The 16,337-nt window shown below is 42.1% G+C and overlaps 1 protein-coding gene and 1 long non-coding RNA gene across 12 annotated transcripts in view; one reads left to right on the plus strand and one right to left on the minus strand.

Moving 5' to 3' along the window:
• Positions 1-1,016: 1,016 nt before the first annotated feature.
• LOC113459380 (uncharacterized) lies at positions 1,017-14,975 on the minus strand. Its single transcript, XR_012579633.1, has 5 exons — positions 14,850-14,975; positions 13,360-13,437; positions 10,674-10,990; positions 5,555-5,772; positions 1,017-1,731 (listed from the first exon to the last, which is right to left on the minus strand). It is a non-coding gene; the product is annotated as an uncharacterized LOC113459380 (long non-coding RNA).
• Positions 14,297-16,337, plus strand: part of PTPRK (protein tyrosine phosphatase receptor type K) — a 380,786-nt gene continuing 378,745 nt past the window's right edge. For all 11 annotated transcript variants that reach the window (XM_005487730.4, XM_014267528.3, XM_074537837.1 and 8 more), the window contains exon 1: positions 14,297-14,543. In XM_005487730.4, the coding sequence (XP_005487787.2) occupies positions 14,432-14,543 (112 nt within the window). In that variant the 5' untranslated portion in view covers positions 14,297-14,431. The remainder of the gene's footprint in view (positions 14,544-16,337) is intronic.

Raw genomic sequence — 16,337 nt, forward strand, 5'->3', positions numbered from 1 at the left:
TGCTACCAAAAAAAGGTATAATTATCATTTCAGTCTCTGAGAAAATGCTCTAATTTTGTATTAGTGCCTTACAAACAAGCAAAGCAAGTTGTGCCTTCTGCAACAATTTGCTTGCCTACATCTGAAATACAATGCCACAGTATAAAGCCGTTACAAATCAGGCTGAGACAAATATTCAGGGTGATTTTAAGATTTAACATTTTCACAGCATTAAAGCACTGGTCCTCTCATTAAAATATTCAGATTCAGTTACTTCTACTAGATTTGTTTAAACCTGATAAAAGCTACTTTCTTATTCTGTACTAAACAGCAAAAATTAAAGGGGAAAACTGAATTAGCAGAGAATGATGGACAATACAAGCACTATCTTTTATAAACACCAATACATAAAAATTATTATCACTCTGTCATATTGTGAATGAACAAAATTTGTAACCAATCTCTGAGGTGATTTCATGTATATAAAATCACTTCACCTTTTTTTTATCTCCTCGAATGGCTCTTTTAAGAGCACGATTCCTGTAATTGCATTTCCTTCCTTTTCTATGAGAGTATCTGTAAAGACATTTGGCATCTCATCAGCAAAAACAGCAGATGGAGAAAGGCCTTCCTACGTGCTCTGTCAAGGGAATTGCAAGTTTAGGTGGGGTTTTAATAGACATCAAGGATTTAGTGACACGCCAAAGATTGCATGCCTTCACTGTGCTTATTATTTGTGCCTTTCTCTTTTAATAGAAATGAAAACAATTACTGTGCAGAAAACATTTAGCTTCTCTCTGAGAGTATCATACCATATGGTATGGGGGATGTATAGCTGACAAAATGAATGTAAAAATGAAGTACATACACTTCAGATGATGCTAGTTGAACTAAATTTATGCTTGAAATTTTAACTGAACTGATAGAAAAGTTTACAAATAGCAAAAAACTTCCTATGTAAAAAGTACTTCAAATAAAACATTAAAATACTTGTTAGTGAGTTTGACTTTATTTAAAAATGGCCTTGGGCACCAAAGAACATTTAAACAGACAACTAAGTAAGCACTGTAATTATAAGAATGAAAATCAACAGAGTTTTTCCAAATAACAGTCTTGTTATCACATGATAGCACATGAAATTGCAAACAGAGCACATACTTTTCTCAGTTACTGGGAAAAGAGATTTTCCTGATAGGATATGAAGTTCATAGATGAAGCATGAAGATATTTGTACTGACCATGCAAGGACGGGGAAAAAACCTTTTGGTAGGAGAGAAAATTCACAGCTTATATCTTGCATATTTCTCAGGGAGATATTAAAAAAACCTTTATCTTATGACTTAAAACCTCAGGAAATTTACCAAAAAAACCCCCAAACTATCCTGAATTTGCACTTTCTGTGATTAAATAAATGCGCTCCCAGAAAGTTTATTAATGTTCTCAAAATCCTACAGGACATGAAGTCAGTGTCAAAATTCTCTATCAGGCATAGATGGGAAATGCTTGGGCTGGTACAGATTCTGAAGCTGGATGAAAAGATTTTATAAGGGGCTTTCAACAGCCCCTAGTCTCTTTCAATCTTTCATGGTACGAGTTCCCTTCTTGTCTCGTAGAACAGAGGATTTCTGTCATGCTCTAGAATTCAGTGAGGAAATACAGAAATCAGAGAACTCAGCATTGTGTAGACCTTCATTGACATGATGACAATATTCACATCCTTGCAGCAAATGTTGTTTCTAGAAAGTGAGAAAACTGAAAGAAAAAGAAGATTAAATAAGATTTTGGGACTTTGGGAATAGCGCAGCATTGAAATATTATTTACAGTGTTATAAAAGCACAGGGGAGTTGTATCAAGAACAATGCAGCTGCAGGAAGATCTCTGGAATTAGGTTTCAGACAGGTCAGTATCTGGGTGCACTGGGGAGAAACACAAGCTATTAATTGCAATATTAATCATATATTACCTCTGTAATATTGCAAGGAAGTATGTCACCTCATGTCCAAGACCAAATGTCTGTAATTTCTGCAACTGCTGAATTCCGTGCACCAAACTGCTACAGAACCTTATCTTCAGGGGTAAAAAAGTAAAAGTATAATTCAACTGGGCTGCCTGAGCAGATCCCTGACCAGAATTCACAACAGTCACATAATTTTATACTCACTTCCTGAGTACTAAACACCAGGCATAGGGCACAAAGAAAGGTCTCGAAGAGTTTCTCTGGTAATCATTCCTATGCATGTTTTTTCCTGACTTCTCATTATCTTTGATCCCAAGATAAGTCCAGCCTTGATATCATCCTTTCCATCATCAATTCCTGCTGTCCAAGGGCAGCTACATGCCCAGACAATGTTTTTTTACTGCCCTTACCCCAGAATGATGATTTAATTTTGGCTTCCTTGAAATAAGAATGTACTAAGAAACAAAAAATCTACATTTCTGGTGTACCACTTCCCAAAATGATACTAAAGCATTTTATGATCTGTAAACCTCCTAATCTACACCTCTGAAAATCTTTTGCTATGGTCAGTGTGCAAATAACACACTCATGTGTTCAGGGTGCTCTGCCCACTACTCCTGAACTCACTGAATTTTATAGCCATGCAAGAAGAGTAATAAAAAAACTCATGGTACATCCCCATCCATTTCAAAGAGGCACCAAAGCACAGAAATGAATGTGATCAGTCCCATGTGTCATCAGCCAAGATTGCTTTTCCCATACAAACAAATGCAGAAAATAACCTCTTTCTTTTCCTTTCAAAGAGGGGACACAGAGAGCAACTGAAAGGCTTAGGTGTTTGGGTAAAAGACATTGAGGCATTTGTTTATGAAATACAGTTGAAATTCAGAAATTCTGATGCTCTCAGACCTCCAGATCACAGAAAATGCCATTGCTGTGGTGGGTAGCTTTGGCAAAGACAAAGGATTGCATAACCTGAGCATCCTGTGTTTCCCTGGCCATGCAGAAATACATTGCTAAGATATCTCATAGAAAGTTGCATTTTTGTTAGTTGTGCTGTATCTGTACTGGGGATAAACAGAGGGCTTTCAGTCTCCCAGGGCTGTCAATCTGTCGTCTTACACACACAGAGAGAACAGGTTTTGCCTTTTAAAGAAAGAACACTGTGAACAGAAACTCATCATTAATCAAGGCTTATTTCTCTGTGTGAAGGAAAAAAAAGGCAAAGTCAAGTCACCATCTCCACATTTGGAACTCAATTCCACTTCACAAGCTGTGGGTAAAGAATATAAAGTAGAACCAAAAAGTTTGTCCTTAGAGAGAGGAAAAAGAAACACTTAGGTCTCTGTGTGGGATATGCTGGTCTGTGGAAGTTGAATAAACTTGCACAATGCACAATGTGATGACTCACAGTGCTTGATGGAGGAGCACTCTATGCTATCCATCAAACATTTGCTTCAAGACAATCCTTGAAACTTTGAACACAGCAGGATGAGTAGATCACAAACCTCTCTGAAATCCCTGCATGCTGCTAGGAACTCTACCTGCCTTATAGCAACAGTGGTTATAAAAAAACCTCCATGTGCTAACCTGAAATAAATTAATGAGACTGCTTATAATTTATGCCTGGACAGGTAGGCTTCCACTTTGTGATCCCAAAGACTTGATGGAGTACTCATTGGAAGTGTAAGCCAATAGAATAACCTATCTTCTCCCGGTGTTAGAAATGCAGATTTCATTGTAAATCAGGCATGACTCAAATCGTTGACAGATGATGATTAAAAAATTACAGTAAAATAATTTTAACTTAAGTGCTTGCTAACAATATATTCTTAATAATTTTATTACTGACAACCCTCTCTGAGATCTGTAATATACAGATAAAACAGTAATTAGTGTAGGCAAAAGCAAAGACTAATTTAGAGAGATATTAGCAAGAGCAATTTTTGGAACTTAAAGGTTGAAACATTTTCAAAATTAAGTCGATTAGTCATTGAAACCTATTATGAGGCAAAGTGTTGGTTAAAGACTAAGACTCTACAAAAAATAAAGACTGAAAGCTTCTTCAGGCCTTTAATTTAGCTGAACACAATTGTGGTCATTTAAACGAGGACTAATGGTCCATTCTAGTGGCCTTAAAAGTTAACTTTTGAGATCTCAACATTTTCACCATTTTGAGCGATTTAATAAGTATTTTTCTTTTCCACATAGTTTGAAAATGCCCTCAGACATGATGCAGGGGAAGGCAGGGAGGCAGGGAGAGAGTTATGAGATCTGGCCCAATCTAGCAAACTATTATCATCAGGCATGATGAATGAGGCTCTGATTTCAGTGGGACTGCTCACAGTACCACGTGGAGAACCTCTGGAAAGAGGTTGCTGGACAGAGCTTTCATTGATTATATAGCAAGCTGATAACCAGCCCTGAAGCTCTACAAAATGCATAATCTGAGTGCACTGAAAAATAGAGGGAACAGATATTCTCCAGTCTTTATATGCGTAGATGTTACTTGTAACCTCAAATGCAAAAATGTAGGCACATGTGAGATTTTAAGCAGACTCTACTCTTTAATAAATGAAATATTTAGCACTCTGGAATTAACAATTATAATCATAAATGCCAGGAACCACTTTTGAACTGTTACCATAGCTAATTACTCTGGTGGGAAAGGAAACAGCAGAAAGGGCATTTCAGCTGTGCAAGGACAGGTTCTCTCTGAATTTATATTTTGTCCAAATAAAACCTGTAGTTAGATGGAGTTCATGGGAATCTTGACCCTTCCTTCCTAGGAACTGAAGGGTTTCTGATAATTGTGTTCTTCTTCCTACTGTATAAGCTAGTCATTTTCTCCAAGACTAACATAATTTATATTTATAGCTTTCTTTTTTTTATTTTATCATTGTCTATTATTATTTCCTCTGGGAAAATGCTATAATGATATTTTTGTCTTAGTGGTGTTATAACTAGTGCTATTGTTTTAGTGATGCCACATGGAGAGCAGTCATTAAGTGCTGGCACTCAGGTGGGCACTGGAAAAGGAGTAAACAACAAGCTACCTCCTCTCACTGGGACACCAAATGAGACAAACATGCCATATTATTGTGAACAGGATCCAAGAGGTATTATGGCATTTCCTGGAGGCTGAAATATTCCTGACTGAGCAAATCTGAAAATCAGGTCCACTAGAAGTTTCTGTGAATCATTTTTGGGGGCTCAGATTCATTCATAATACTTCCTTTGAGGTGTCTGAGACTAAAAGACAGCCCTGTTCTTCTTTGGAGTACGAGCAGCCAAGAGTGGGGAGGAATAGGCTAGAATGAGGAGAAAACCAGGCTGAGATCCTACACATTGCCTCAGCTCTCTTGGACCAGTTTCGAGTTAGGAAGATTATGGGCCACCCAAACCCAAGCTGAGGGTGAAAAATGGCCAAGCCTTCATACAGAAACACCATCTTGTATCAATGTTACTACTGCCATCAGTACTATAAACATGTAAGATTTATGTTTGTATCCTAAAAGTCCCTGCCTAAATGAGATGGCAGCTCAAGAATAAGAAGGGATAATGCAGACTGCAAGAGTAAAATGCCTTGATCCGGTTGTTGAACCTGGAGAAATTACCTTCTTGTAGGCCAAGATCCTATTTCTGAGAACCTGAGGACTGTAGTTTGTTTGAGGCAAGAGGCATCTGGAAGGAGTTAGGCAAAACAAAGGATGGGGGCTTATTTACAGTACATAAAATGATGGTAATGCACAGTATATTCGTCACAGATGATGCAGGTTGACATTGCATTTGCCATAGGTGCTCTTGAACTGTTCTATTGTCCTCTAGTCTGTCACTGTCGAGATAAAACAGACAGTAATACAACTCAGGTGAGTAAGTGAAAAGCCATAATAATAAATAATCGTCCCAGCACAGACAGAAAAAAAAAATCCAAATTCATTTTTACATCTTCCAGATTATTCTGCCTAAACTGTAAAGTAATTTTGCTTTGATCTTTATTGAAAGGAAGAGAGTTTCAGAATCCAGTAGAGATACTTTTTTAAAACTAAAATTTACAATTGTGCCACGTAAAACAATTCTCTCACATAAATGCCTGAATGAACCTTTTTTTTGAGATACAAAAAATTGTCTAACAAACTTCCAGGTAAACCCCACTAATTCTGATCTACAAAGATTTTACTTTTCAACAGTCTCCAGACTCAGATAAAATTATATTTAAATGTATCACACTATCCTGTTTCAGGTAGCATTGTCTTCCAAAATGCTTTTCTCTCCAACTTTTCTGATTTGTTCCTATGAAGTTATTCTAGAGAAGGAAGAAATCCTCCAGGTATTACACAACTAAAACTGGATAGAGGAAATGTAAGTTTTAAATTTAGAACTGAAAAAAAAAAAAAAAAGAAAAAAAAAAGAGAAGAATGGAACAACTTTACACACAGCTTCAACATCCTGAAATACAGTATTTCAGAGTGAGTCACTTTCCATCCAGCAAAGAGAGTATGGTAATTCAACTGCCGATAAACTCTTTGGGCAGAAGGTAGCCTACTTTGGATAAGATAAATACAGTTCTATTCCTGGAGTAGGTAGCCTTTTCCATTTCAGTACCTTATTTAAAAAACTGAGAATTGAAAACTTCAGCTCTAAAATGAAGGAACATAAAAGTGGAAACTTAGGTCTTTATGGTAGATATCTGAAAGCCACACTGAAATCTTGGAGTTAAAGTACACAAAAACTGAGATAGTAATATTCTAAGTACAATAGTAATATTCTAAGAACAACCAGAATATAGCTGTCAGACCCCAGAGACAAAGTCTTTATGAGTCTGTAAGATTTACCTGATGAGACTTTCTACTTTTGAAGAGAAGTTTAGTAGCAGACTTATGAAAGACTGTTCTAATAGAGAAAGCTTTTGTGGAGTGACATGAGCAATCACTCTACCAGACATCAGTTATGACTTGTGAGTCTGCTGAGTATGTATTAATGTGTCTTGATTAATTTCTCCTGGGGATGAAATCTTCCTAAAACTGTAGACAAGATGGCAACCATGATTTTTTAGCAATTGTTTCTGCAAAAATATTTTCAGAACGTTAACAATTCCTCAGGTTTATATGAGACGGAGAAATAATTCAATATCTATTCCTCCTTCTTTGAGAGGTCATACATCCCTACCTCAGCTGAAAAATTTACATCACAGGCTGAAGAAGAGAAGGCTATATTTTGTTTAGCATCTTTTCCTGCCCAGATCTCCTTTTCTCTCTGGGTAATATCAGAAAACCTCTGCCAGGTGTAAACTTTCCTTTTCTGGTGGACTGTCACTGATCAGCAGTATAGCCACAGATATGAAGTGCACATAGATGGGACCTAGTTTTGCTTTTAGCTGGAAGCCAGTGAGATTACAAAAATAAATATCAGTACAGTCATGGACTTAAAATATCTTTAATCATATTCCTGTTCCCTTGAGTATGGACTGATTGATTGCAGATTCCAATTTTTATTCCAGGCTATCATTAAAATTTGTGAGGGTAAGGTTGAATCATATACTGTGTTCCTTCAGCCTCTTTCTTATTCAAATTGTAGCCATCTCTTGGTTAACAGGAAGAACCTGAATTAATGCCTTTATAATGGATAAATGTGCCAGTGCATTGGCTAATGTTTTTTATATTGTCACTTACTCATGTTTGTTTATGCTCAGGGTTGCTTTCTTTAGACCATTTTATATTTCGGCAGACTTCTCAACACCCCCATATATATCAATTTCCAATTAACAAGAAGAGGTGGAAAGAAAAATTTGGATCTCACAGAAATTTGGAACAGACCACTACAAAACCAATAGTTATTACGGGGAGACTAATTGCTCTCCTCCAAGCCAAGCCTTTTTTTCATTTTGGTAACAGGTTTTACAATAATCTGTATAGGACATTTATGCCTGGATAAGCTAAACAAAGTCACTACCTATTCCATCAGATCTCCTCAACACTACAGAGTCCTGTATTACTTAAAAGTCATTTGTGATTGATAAGCTTTACTTAATTCACTTCAAAAATTTCTCATATATGTCTTCTTTCAGACGAGAGATCAACAATGTGCTGTTGAGGATCTAATGGTAATCTCAAGAGTGGTATATCCATTAAGGGAGGGAAGACTGAATTCTCAATTTATTGTACTTTTAAATAATTAATTTGCCTCCAAGCCCCCTTCATAAACTGATCACCGAATGCAGCACAAGTGGACATAGCAGCACTGTGAGAGGCCTTGGGGCTACGGATTACTTGTATGCCATTACTCTCCTTAGATAAATCCCACCATTTAAATAAAGTTGTTGAATTTTTTTTTGTCAGTAAAGAGACCCATGGTTTGACATTTACAAATGCATTTCATATGTCTCTTCCTTTGAGATGTCTCCTCTACAACCCCCAAATCTCTCAAACTTTGGGGAAAAATAACCTGGCCTTGAACACTTCAGGGATGAGTTTCTCTGGGCAACCTGTTCCAGTGCCTCACCACTATCACAGTAAAGAATTTCTTCCTTGTAAATAATTTAAACCTATTTTCTTACAATTTGAAGCCGTTTCGTCTGTCATGTCCCTACATACTCTTGTAAGTAGTCTCTCCTCTTCTTTCATGGATACTGTCCTCTAGTAAAGGAAGGCCACAACTAGGTCACTTCAAAGCCTTCTCTTTTCCAGGCTGAACAAGCCCAATTTTCTTAGTCTGTCCTCATAAGAGAGGTTCTCCAACCCTCTAAACATCTTGGTGTCACTTCTCTGGGCTTGCTCTAACATGTCCATGTTCTTCCTGTGCCTGGCACCCCAGAGCTGGATGCAGCACTGCAGGTGGGCTCTCTCCAGGGAGGAGCAGAGGGGCAGAGTCCCCTTCCTTGCCCTGCTGGCTGCACTGCTTTGCATGCAGCCCATGACACGACTGGCTTTCTAGGCTGTGAGTGCATGTTTCTGGGCTATGGACAGCCTCATCCACCAGCACCCCCAAAATTATTTTTAAGTGTTTCAAGGCTTATCACTTGACAATTCACAGACTGCATGCTCTTTAAAGGTTCTCAAGACAAAATTACCCAGTTCTGCATTTCTTTTTTATGCACAAAATATCTCCATGTTTCTTGTGTCAATCACTACATACTAAGCCTGGGTTAAAGGTGGAAAACTGCAACTTTATTTTGCATCATGCTGATTTTAAGCTTCTTTCATCTGCTAACTTTTTACAAATATTTTATGCACTGAATTTTAAATGTGCATGTTTACTCAATTAAGCTGCAAGTATATGCAGGTTTACCTAATAAGGAAACAGAAGCAATTGTGTGATTTTTCCTCCTGATCACAGGCAACTATTTAGGCCCAAAAGCTGCTGCTAAAATGATAAGCTCTAGAAAACCTATCTACATTTTCATTTATGTTCGTTTTTCTATCAGCTTCTTGTTTTCACTACATCAGATTAACACCTGCAAGACCTCATCCAACTCAACCATTCTCTACTGTTGGATATCTTTGTCTACTGCACTTCATTGACAACAAATGTTCTAAGGTCATCTGTTTGTTTTTCTTCACAGTTTCCCACAAATCTGTGTGCAGGGCACATTGAGTATCTTTTTGGAGCTGTTCCAAGACCTGAGTGAACGACTTCAGCTGAGTTCAAGCTCAACTTTTAGTATTGTGGACTTTAAAGGTCTTCCTGCTTTCAAACCACTGCAAGCAGCAGGCACACATACAATAATCTAAAAAAATTGGACAACCGGTATAGCAGTGCAATGCACTTCAGAAACTTCTAAAGTCTTTCTGGTGTCTTCTCCAATGGCAAAAAACAATGTTTCCTCCTACGTTTCTAATAAGGAATATGAGCATGAAGCTGTGATGAACAGCATGGGGGTAGAAGTCAACTGGTAAAAGGTTTATAGGCAATGTGGAAAGGTGCATTTGCTTAAACACATACATACAGAAAAAGCATAGAAAGAACTTGTTTAAAACCAAGCTGTTCCGTGAAATTCAATGCCTTAATAATCACTGGTTGACGAATCACTCAGATATTCTGAGTTTCAACTATAATCTGTCTTCCAAACACCAGCTCTTGGTGTCCCTTGCTTTAGCCAAGCAGTGTTTTACTATTGAAAGACCCTATTAAAAAAGAGATTTTTACAGAACTTTTTCTTTGATATTTAGAAAAATTCAGGGACCAATTTCTTTCTGGGCTGGACTCTGGCATGAGGAATGCACAGTACAATGTAATTTTGAAGGGATAGAATTCAGTAAAACAATTTGTTTCAGAACAAGGCCATGCTTCGTTCCTTCTTGAAGGCTATTCCCATGCTATATTTCAGTTGTCAACTCTTTTGTCTGCTCAAAGAAAAAATAAGACAATATTTGGTCAATAACAGGGAATGTGCTCTTTTTTAAAAAATCACAGGCTATTTTATCAAAACTGCAGAAATGACAAGCAGACCCAAGCAATATCCCGTCTCTGGATAGATGATGGAAACTTCTAACCTCAAAGGTGAACATTGCCAAGTATGGTGGTCAAGTGAGAATGGGACACTCAGGATGGGAAATTATAGAATGATAGAATAGAATAATAGAATAATTAAGGTTGGAAAAGACTTCACTGAGCCCACTCTTTGACTGAACAAAATGACACACAGTAATCTCTGTAGTCACAAAAGCTTGTCACTATCTTTGATGACAAGAATGTGAGCAAGAGTTGCAGAGATACCCCTGCCACTGGGCAGCTCACCTGTTGCACATCCTGGTACCATGTATGTATGTGATCCATGTACCACAAGGAGCTGGGTGAATGTGGGATGCTCCTAATTGAAAGATGTTATTCACATGATATACATGTGATATACAGCAGTGAATCCCCATACTTTTTAGATCCTCTGACTGCCCCACATTTGCTTCCCAAAAGCAGCTGCATGTGGGGAGGCTGTTGAAAGAGGTCAGTAAGGCTCTCAGCATTGTCTTTTCCTCTTCAGTCCTCTTCTTAAGACAACAGTGTTGGCTGCTGATTCTCTGTCGAATTAGCATGTTCTCAAAAAGGCTCCTTGAGTACTAGGATTCAAAATGACATATTTAATTGAAATTTGAAGTGTATTTCATAGAGGTATTCTTTTCAGAAGTCAAAATACAATGAAACACCTACCATGGGCATTGCTGTATAACACCAAGAAAACCTCAATCAATACAATTCTCAATATTCTTTAGGATCTCCAACCTCGAAGAGCCAGAACTTCAAGGCCTGGGATCTTGCTAAGGCTCACAAAATAAATGAGCAGATTTTCTCAAAGGAAGCAAATGTGCAGAGAGGTGGAAAGTTGGATGGGAGCAGCAGGATAATGAGAATACTTGACTATCTTTTTTTGAAAAATTTCATTTAAATCTCCCCAAATCTCCTTGTGCTCTAGGATAATGGTTAAAGGTTCCTGAAAAAGAAAAAAAGGAAGAGGGAAATATTTTTCCTGCTAAGGAATATGTAATTTCCTATAACATATCTAGACTTTACATACTGTTCAAATACCATAGGAAAATGTGGATTCTATCATATAGCACTGAAATACTGCTAATTTAAGATATTTTGCTGTGAAATGATATATTGTGCTAGACATCTGTCAGTCACTATAGATATAATTAAGTGATAGCCTGTGTTAAAAAAATATGTTATGACAGGCTTAGCAACACCCAAAACTATAAAGGGAAAGTTTTAACTGGGAGTGCAAAGAGGGTAGAGGCATCTAGTAGAGTTTCAGAACCAGTTTCTTGAAACTGACAGAGATTTATTTGGCACTTTATTTAGATGTTGCAATTAATAAGATAAAGACCATACCTTCCCTAAGTTCCAAATAGCCCTCAGGCTGGAGGGAAGGATTTTACTATGGGATGTCTCCATCATATTAGACTTGCATTTAACATAGAGTTTGTTAGCTCAGACAGTTTTTAAAAGACATGCAACAGGTAATACAGATTTGCTTGCTCTTTATTGAAAATGTGAAAACTGTAAAACATTTAGAGCACTAAAAAGCTGGAGTAAAATATAAATCCATTCATGTCATATAGCATAAAAAAATAACTCAAACCTGGAGTGTAAGTATTTGTCAGAATGCCAAGTACGGTAGAAGGACACATACAGTGGACTACACATAAGAGTTCAACAGATGCATGTGCAGCTGAGGGAAAAGTGGAGTCACATGCACACCTCACCCCTACCTCTCAAGCCTGAATTCTCTAGTCAAGCAAAGAGTAGCTATCAAAGTACTTTTTGTTGCATTTTAATAGTAGTGGAATAATGGGGAAAGATGAAATCCCAAGAGACTCTTACTGAAACATACGTAAGCTGTTTAGATGTAGCCCTGATGATTGTGCATCATCAGTGGGATCCATCACCTCAGAGCAATGAAATCAGCAACAGCCTGGAAATGCACATTCACCATCGCCTAACAACCTCTTCCCCACTCCAGACGTGGCGATCTGCAGTGCTGACCACTGGAGACAGCTGCAAGCATGTCATGGAGGTAAAAGGGAAGGAGACATTAGTCTTCCTCTCCTCTGCCCTCCCAAACAACTCACGAGTTATCTGGCTTGAAGCCACTTTTGCAGTGTTTGTTGTATAGCTCCCAGCATGAAGGCAGGCATCAGATACCCACGTTCTCCCTCACACCAGTATGACTGGATACATCTTTTTCATAAGTGACAGAAATGGTCATGTATCCTCAGGCATCAGAAGCTGGGCTGGCACACTTTCTTTCTTTCACCTTGCTCAGAAAAATTTCCTATCTGGTACATGGCCGATCCTTCCTGAAATACTGGGTGTCATGAGATCATCTTACACAGCTCCCATTCTTCTTGAAGTTCAAACAAAGAGTCAGTGTTCACTGAAGCACATAATTTTACAGTTCAGGGTAAGCATGCAAGTGGGTTTTCAGCCACTCCGCCCAAAGGAAGGACAGGGTTTTCCAGGTGTAGACTTTTTTTAGGGTTGGGTGTGTGTGAACGACAGTACTTTGTATAACACTTTGTGATTCACTTTTTTTTTCTGCTGTGAAAACCGAAGGGCCTGTGGGGCTTAAAGGTAAACCTATCAATTGCCAGACAATGGCTGGAAGGGATTTTGAATCACAGCAAACCCTTGATGAACCTGGATTGAATTTCGAATTTGCAATAAAACCTGCGTGTTTCCAGCGGTTTCAGTTTCAGTTGTAATCATTATACAACATCTCTAATTACAAGTTGCCATGCGAAAAAGAAAATCTAATAAAAATATAAGTTAAAATAATTTGAGGAGATTAGGTTTATTTAAAGATAAATTCCAGCACTGGTGACTTTTTCTGTTATTCCAAATGCTTTTTGGAGTTCTAAGCTCTGGAAGCATAAGGACCTGCAGTGCTTTTAGAAACAGAGAACAAGGCCTTTATTCTAGGGCATACCTGGGGTCTGGATCAGGAGAGAGTATCCTTTGTCACAGCCCACGGGAGTCAGAGTCGCACAGCTGCACACAGACCTGTCTGAAAGGTCAGATAGTGATCACGCGTGGAAATGATAGGATAATGGCAATACTGTTTATTACCATTCCAACTGAGAACAATAAGCCTTTACTGGTGTTAGGAGCCAGGCAAGTGTTGCCAAAGAAAGCAAAAACACGAACCCTGACTCGAGGATACAGCCAGGCTGTTTGATGCTCTCTCATAACACCACGCTCGCCGCTCGGTCCATACTGCGTTTCCAAGAGCGGGATGAGCCGACAGATGCCACCCGAGGCGGCGTGGGGACCGTCCCCCGAAAGCAGCGCCCGAGACCCTCCGCCCCCGGCCGCGCTCCCTGCCCCGACCTCCCGCCCCGCCGGCTCAGCCGGCGCCCTCTCCCTTCCGCCCCTCTCCTCCTTCTCCTCCAGAAGCAGCAGGTTTCCCTCAGGCGGGAGCTTGAGAGCGGGGGGCTCGCACAACCGCCTGTAGCTGCTCCCGTGCCGAGCCGAGCCGAGCGGAGCCGCACTGAGCCGGGCTGCGCCGTGCCGGAGCGGGCGGAGAAGAGCCGAGCCGAGCCGAAGTGTGCTAGGGGAAGCCGCGCCGGGGGAAGCCGATCCGAGCGGAGCGGAGGCGATCCGGGCAGCGCCGCTCCGAGCCGGTGCTGCCGCCGCGCCTGCAGCAGGAGGCGCTGCCGGGCGCCGCTGCGCCCGCGCCGGGCTGCGGGCCGGAGTCCCACATTCCCGTGCCAAGTGCCGGGGAGCGGGGGTTGGACGTGCGCACTCGGCTCCTCCCTCCCGCCCCACTCGCCCGGCAGCAAAGTAACTCCGGAGTACGAGGGGAATCGGTGCCACCGCCGCGCTCGTCGCGCCGCAGACGGCTGCCCCAGCGGGCGGCCCCGGGGCCAGCGGGCGCCCCTCGGCGCGGGGCTCTCCTGGCGAGGGGCGCGGCGAGAGCGGCGGTCGAGGTGCGCTCCGCCCGCCGCCGCCGCGGGCCGGGGCAGCACCGGCCTCTTTCAGAAACTTCTCCGCAAGTCGGCATGGGCAGGGGGGCCGGCGCCGCCGCCGCGCTGCCGCTGCTGGCGGCGCTCGCCCTGCTGGCCGGCCGCTCGCCCGCCCTGCTCGGGGCGGCCCAGGCCCAGCTCTCGGCAGGTGAGTTCTTGCTCGGCGCCCAGGTACGGGCGGGCGGCGCGGCGGGGTCGCGCCGTGCCCGGGCTGCCTGCCGGTAAAGGGAGGGGAAGGAAGGGGAGAGTGCAGGGAAGGTCCCGCACGCTCCGGGACCCGGCTCCCGCCCGAGGAGCGGCGGTGGGGCTGCAGGGGGGCTGCCCCGCACTCCCAACCCCTCCGCTCTGCGGGGCGCGGTGGGCGACCCACGCGTGTGCGCAGGCTGCCGGCGCGGGGCTCGCAGGGGCGGGCAGAGCGTGGGCTTCGGGCACCTTACAAACACCCCTTCCTCACCTCCTCCTCCTTCTCTCCCCCGGCCAGCCTCCCAGGTGCCGGCGGGCTTGGAGCTGTTGTCGCCCCTTCCCCCGCTCAAACTTTCCCCGGCGTTTCCCTGCCTGGCGCGGAGAGCGTAGCCCGGCCGCTCCCCTCGCCCCGCGGCGTGGGGCGGGGAGACACGAGCTGCCGCGGGCACCGGGATCCCCCTCCCAACATTAAATAAAGAGTGGCGGGTGAGGAACGGGAGGGAAAGCTCCGACAGGGTCCGCGTGTGTTTTGTGTGAAAGCCGCGAATTTCTCGCCCCTTCCTCCCTGGCCGCCCAACGCCCGGGGTTTTGCGGAATGAAAGCCCGCGGGGCCGGGCGGTGGGAGCTGCGGCCGGCGCGGCGCTGAGTTGTTGGTCCCGGCGGAGCCTCGGGGCAGAGAGCCTGGCGCTGGAGCCGCCGCTCCTGGAGGAGGGGGCAGCATCTCCCGTGCTGTGCCGGGGTGGTGCGAGGGGCACTGGGGACTCGTGTGCTGGACCGTCCTCCCCACCTGCTCCGCTGTAGTTTATGAAGCACCCTTCGTTTGCTTGAGTGAGGCTTTATTGTGAACGTGCTCTTATTGTTTGCGGCGTGAAGTATTACACCAAGGACTAACTGACTGGCTGAAATAGACTTGAGGCTCTCCTTCTTCTTTCTTCCCTCCCCCCCCCTTTGAATAGTACTTGCAATTGCATCGGGGGCATCGGTTGGGCAGGCATTTGAGATCTTTATCATACGATACTGATTTGAAACCTGCTATTAATAAAAGTATCTACACTCTTGAGACTTTAAAGGACTGATGTGTAGTCGGGGACTTTTCTTCTTTTCCTCCTGGTCCTCCTATAAATTAGTTTTTAATTGAGACGTTTGAAATGTCATCGATTAAGAAATATGCTGAAGGAGTGCTGGTCTGACCAGATTACATCCATCCTTGTGTCTGACTTTGGTGTGTATAATTTAATGCCCCTGTATCAGAATTGTAAAATTACGTAAGCATCTACGAGCCCTTTACCGGGGGAAGGGAAATGTACCATCTACACAGCTGGTATGTTGTAGGAACAGCTAAAATAAAATATTCCCATGCGTAATGTCTTTTCATTCAAAACCATAGTTAAGTTAGACCAGTGATTTTTGCTTTACTCCAAACTCATCAGACTAATGTTAACATCAAAGGTAACACTTACGTAAAGATTTTTCATAAGCTTGTTCACTGGTGTAAGGAGAGTAGGAAGTTCTGGTAACTTCTATGGTCTGTGGCATTTCATGCTGGAAACGTGGCATGCAGCCCATTTTGAATTGCAAGTACAGGCAGTCAGGTTGGTACTGTGGGGTATGTGTTAGGTGAGTGGAAAAGAATGTTCAATATCCTTCTGACCACAGTAGGTGAAGCTTGTCAAGGAGTGGAACAATTGTATCTAGGAAACACAAGATTAATTTTTTTTTTTTGGTGTGTATAGCATGTCAGCAGCTAGAGACTTTAGTT

The sequence above is a fragment of the Zonotrichia albicollis genome, chromosome 3 (genome assembly GCF_047830755.1).
Source record: "Zonotrichia albicollis isolate bZonAlb1 chromosome 3, bZonAlb1.hap1, whole genome shotgun sequence".
In the NCBI taxonomy this organism is placed as follows: domain Eukaryota; kingdom Metazoa; phylum Chordata; class Aves; order Passeriformes; family Passerellidae; genus Zonotrichia; species Zonotrichia albicollis.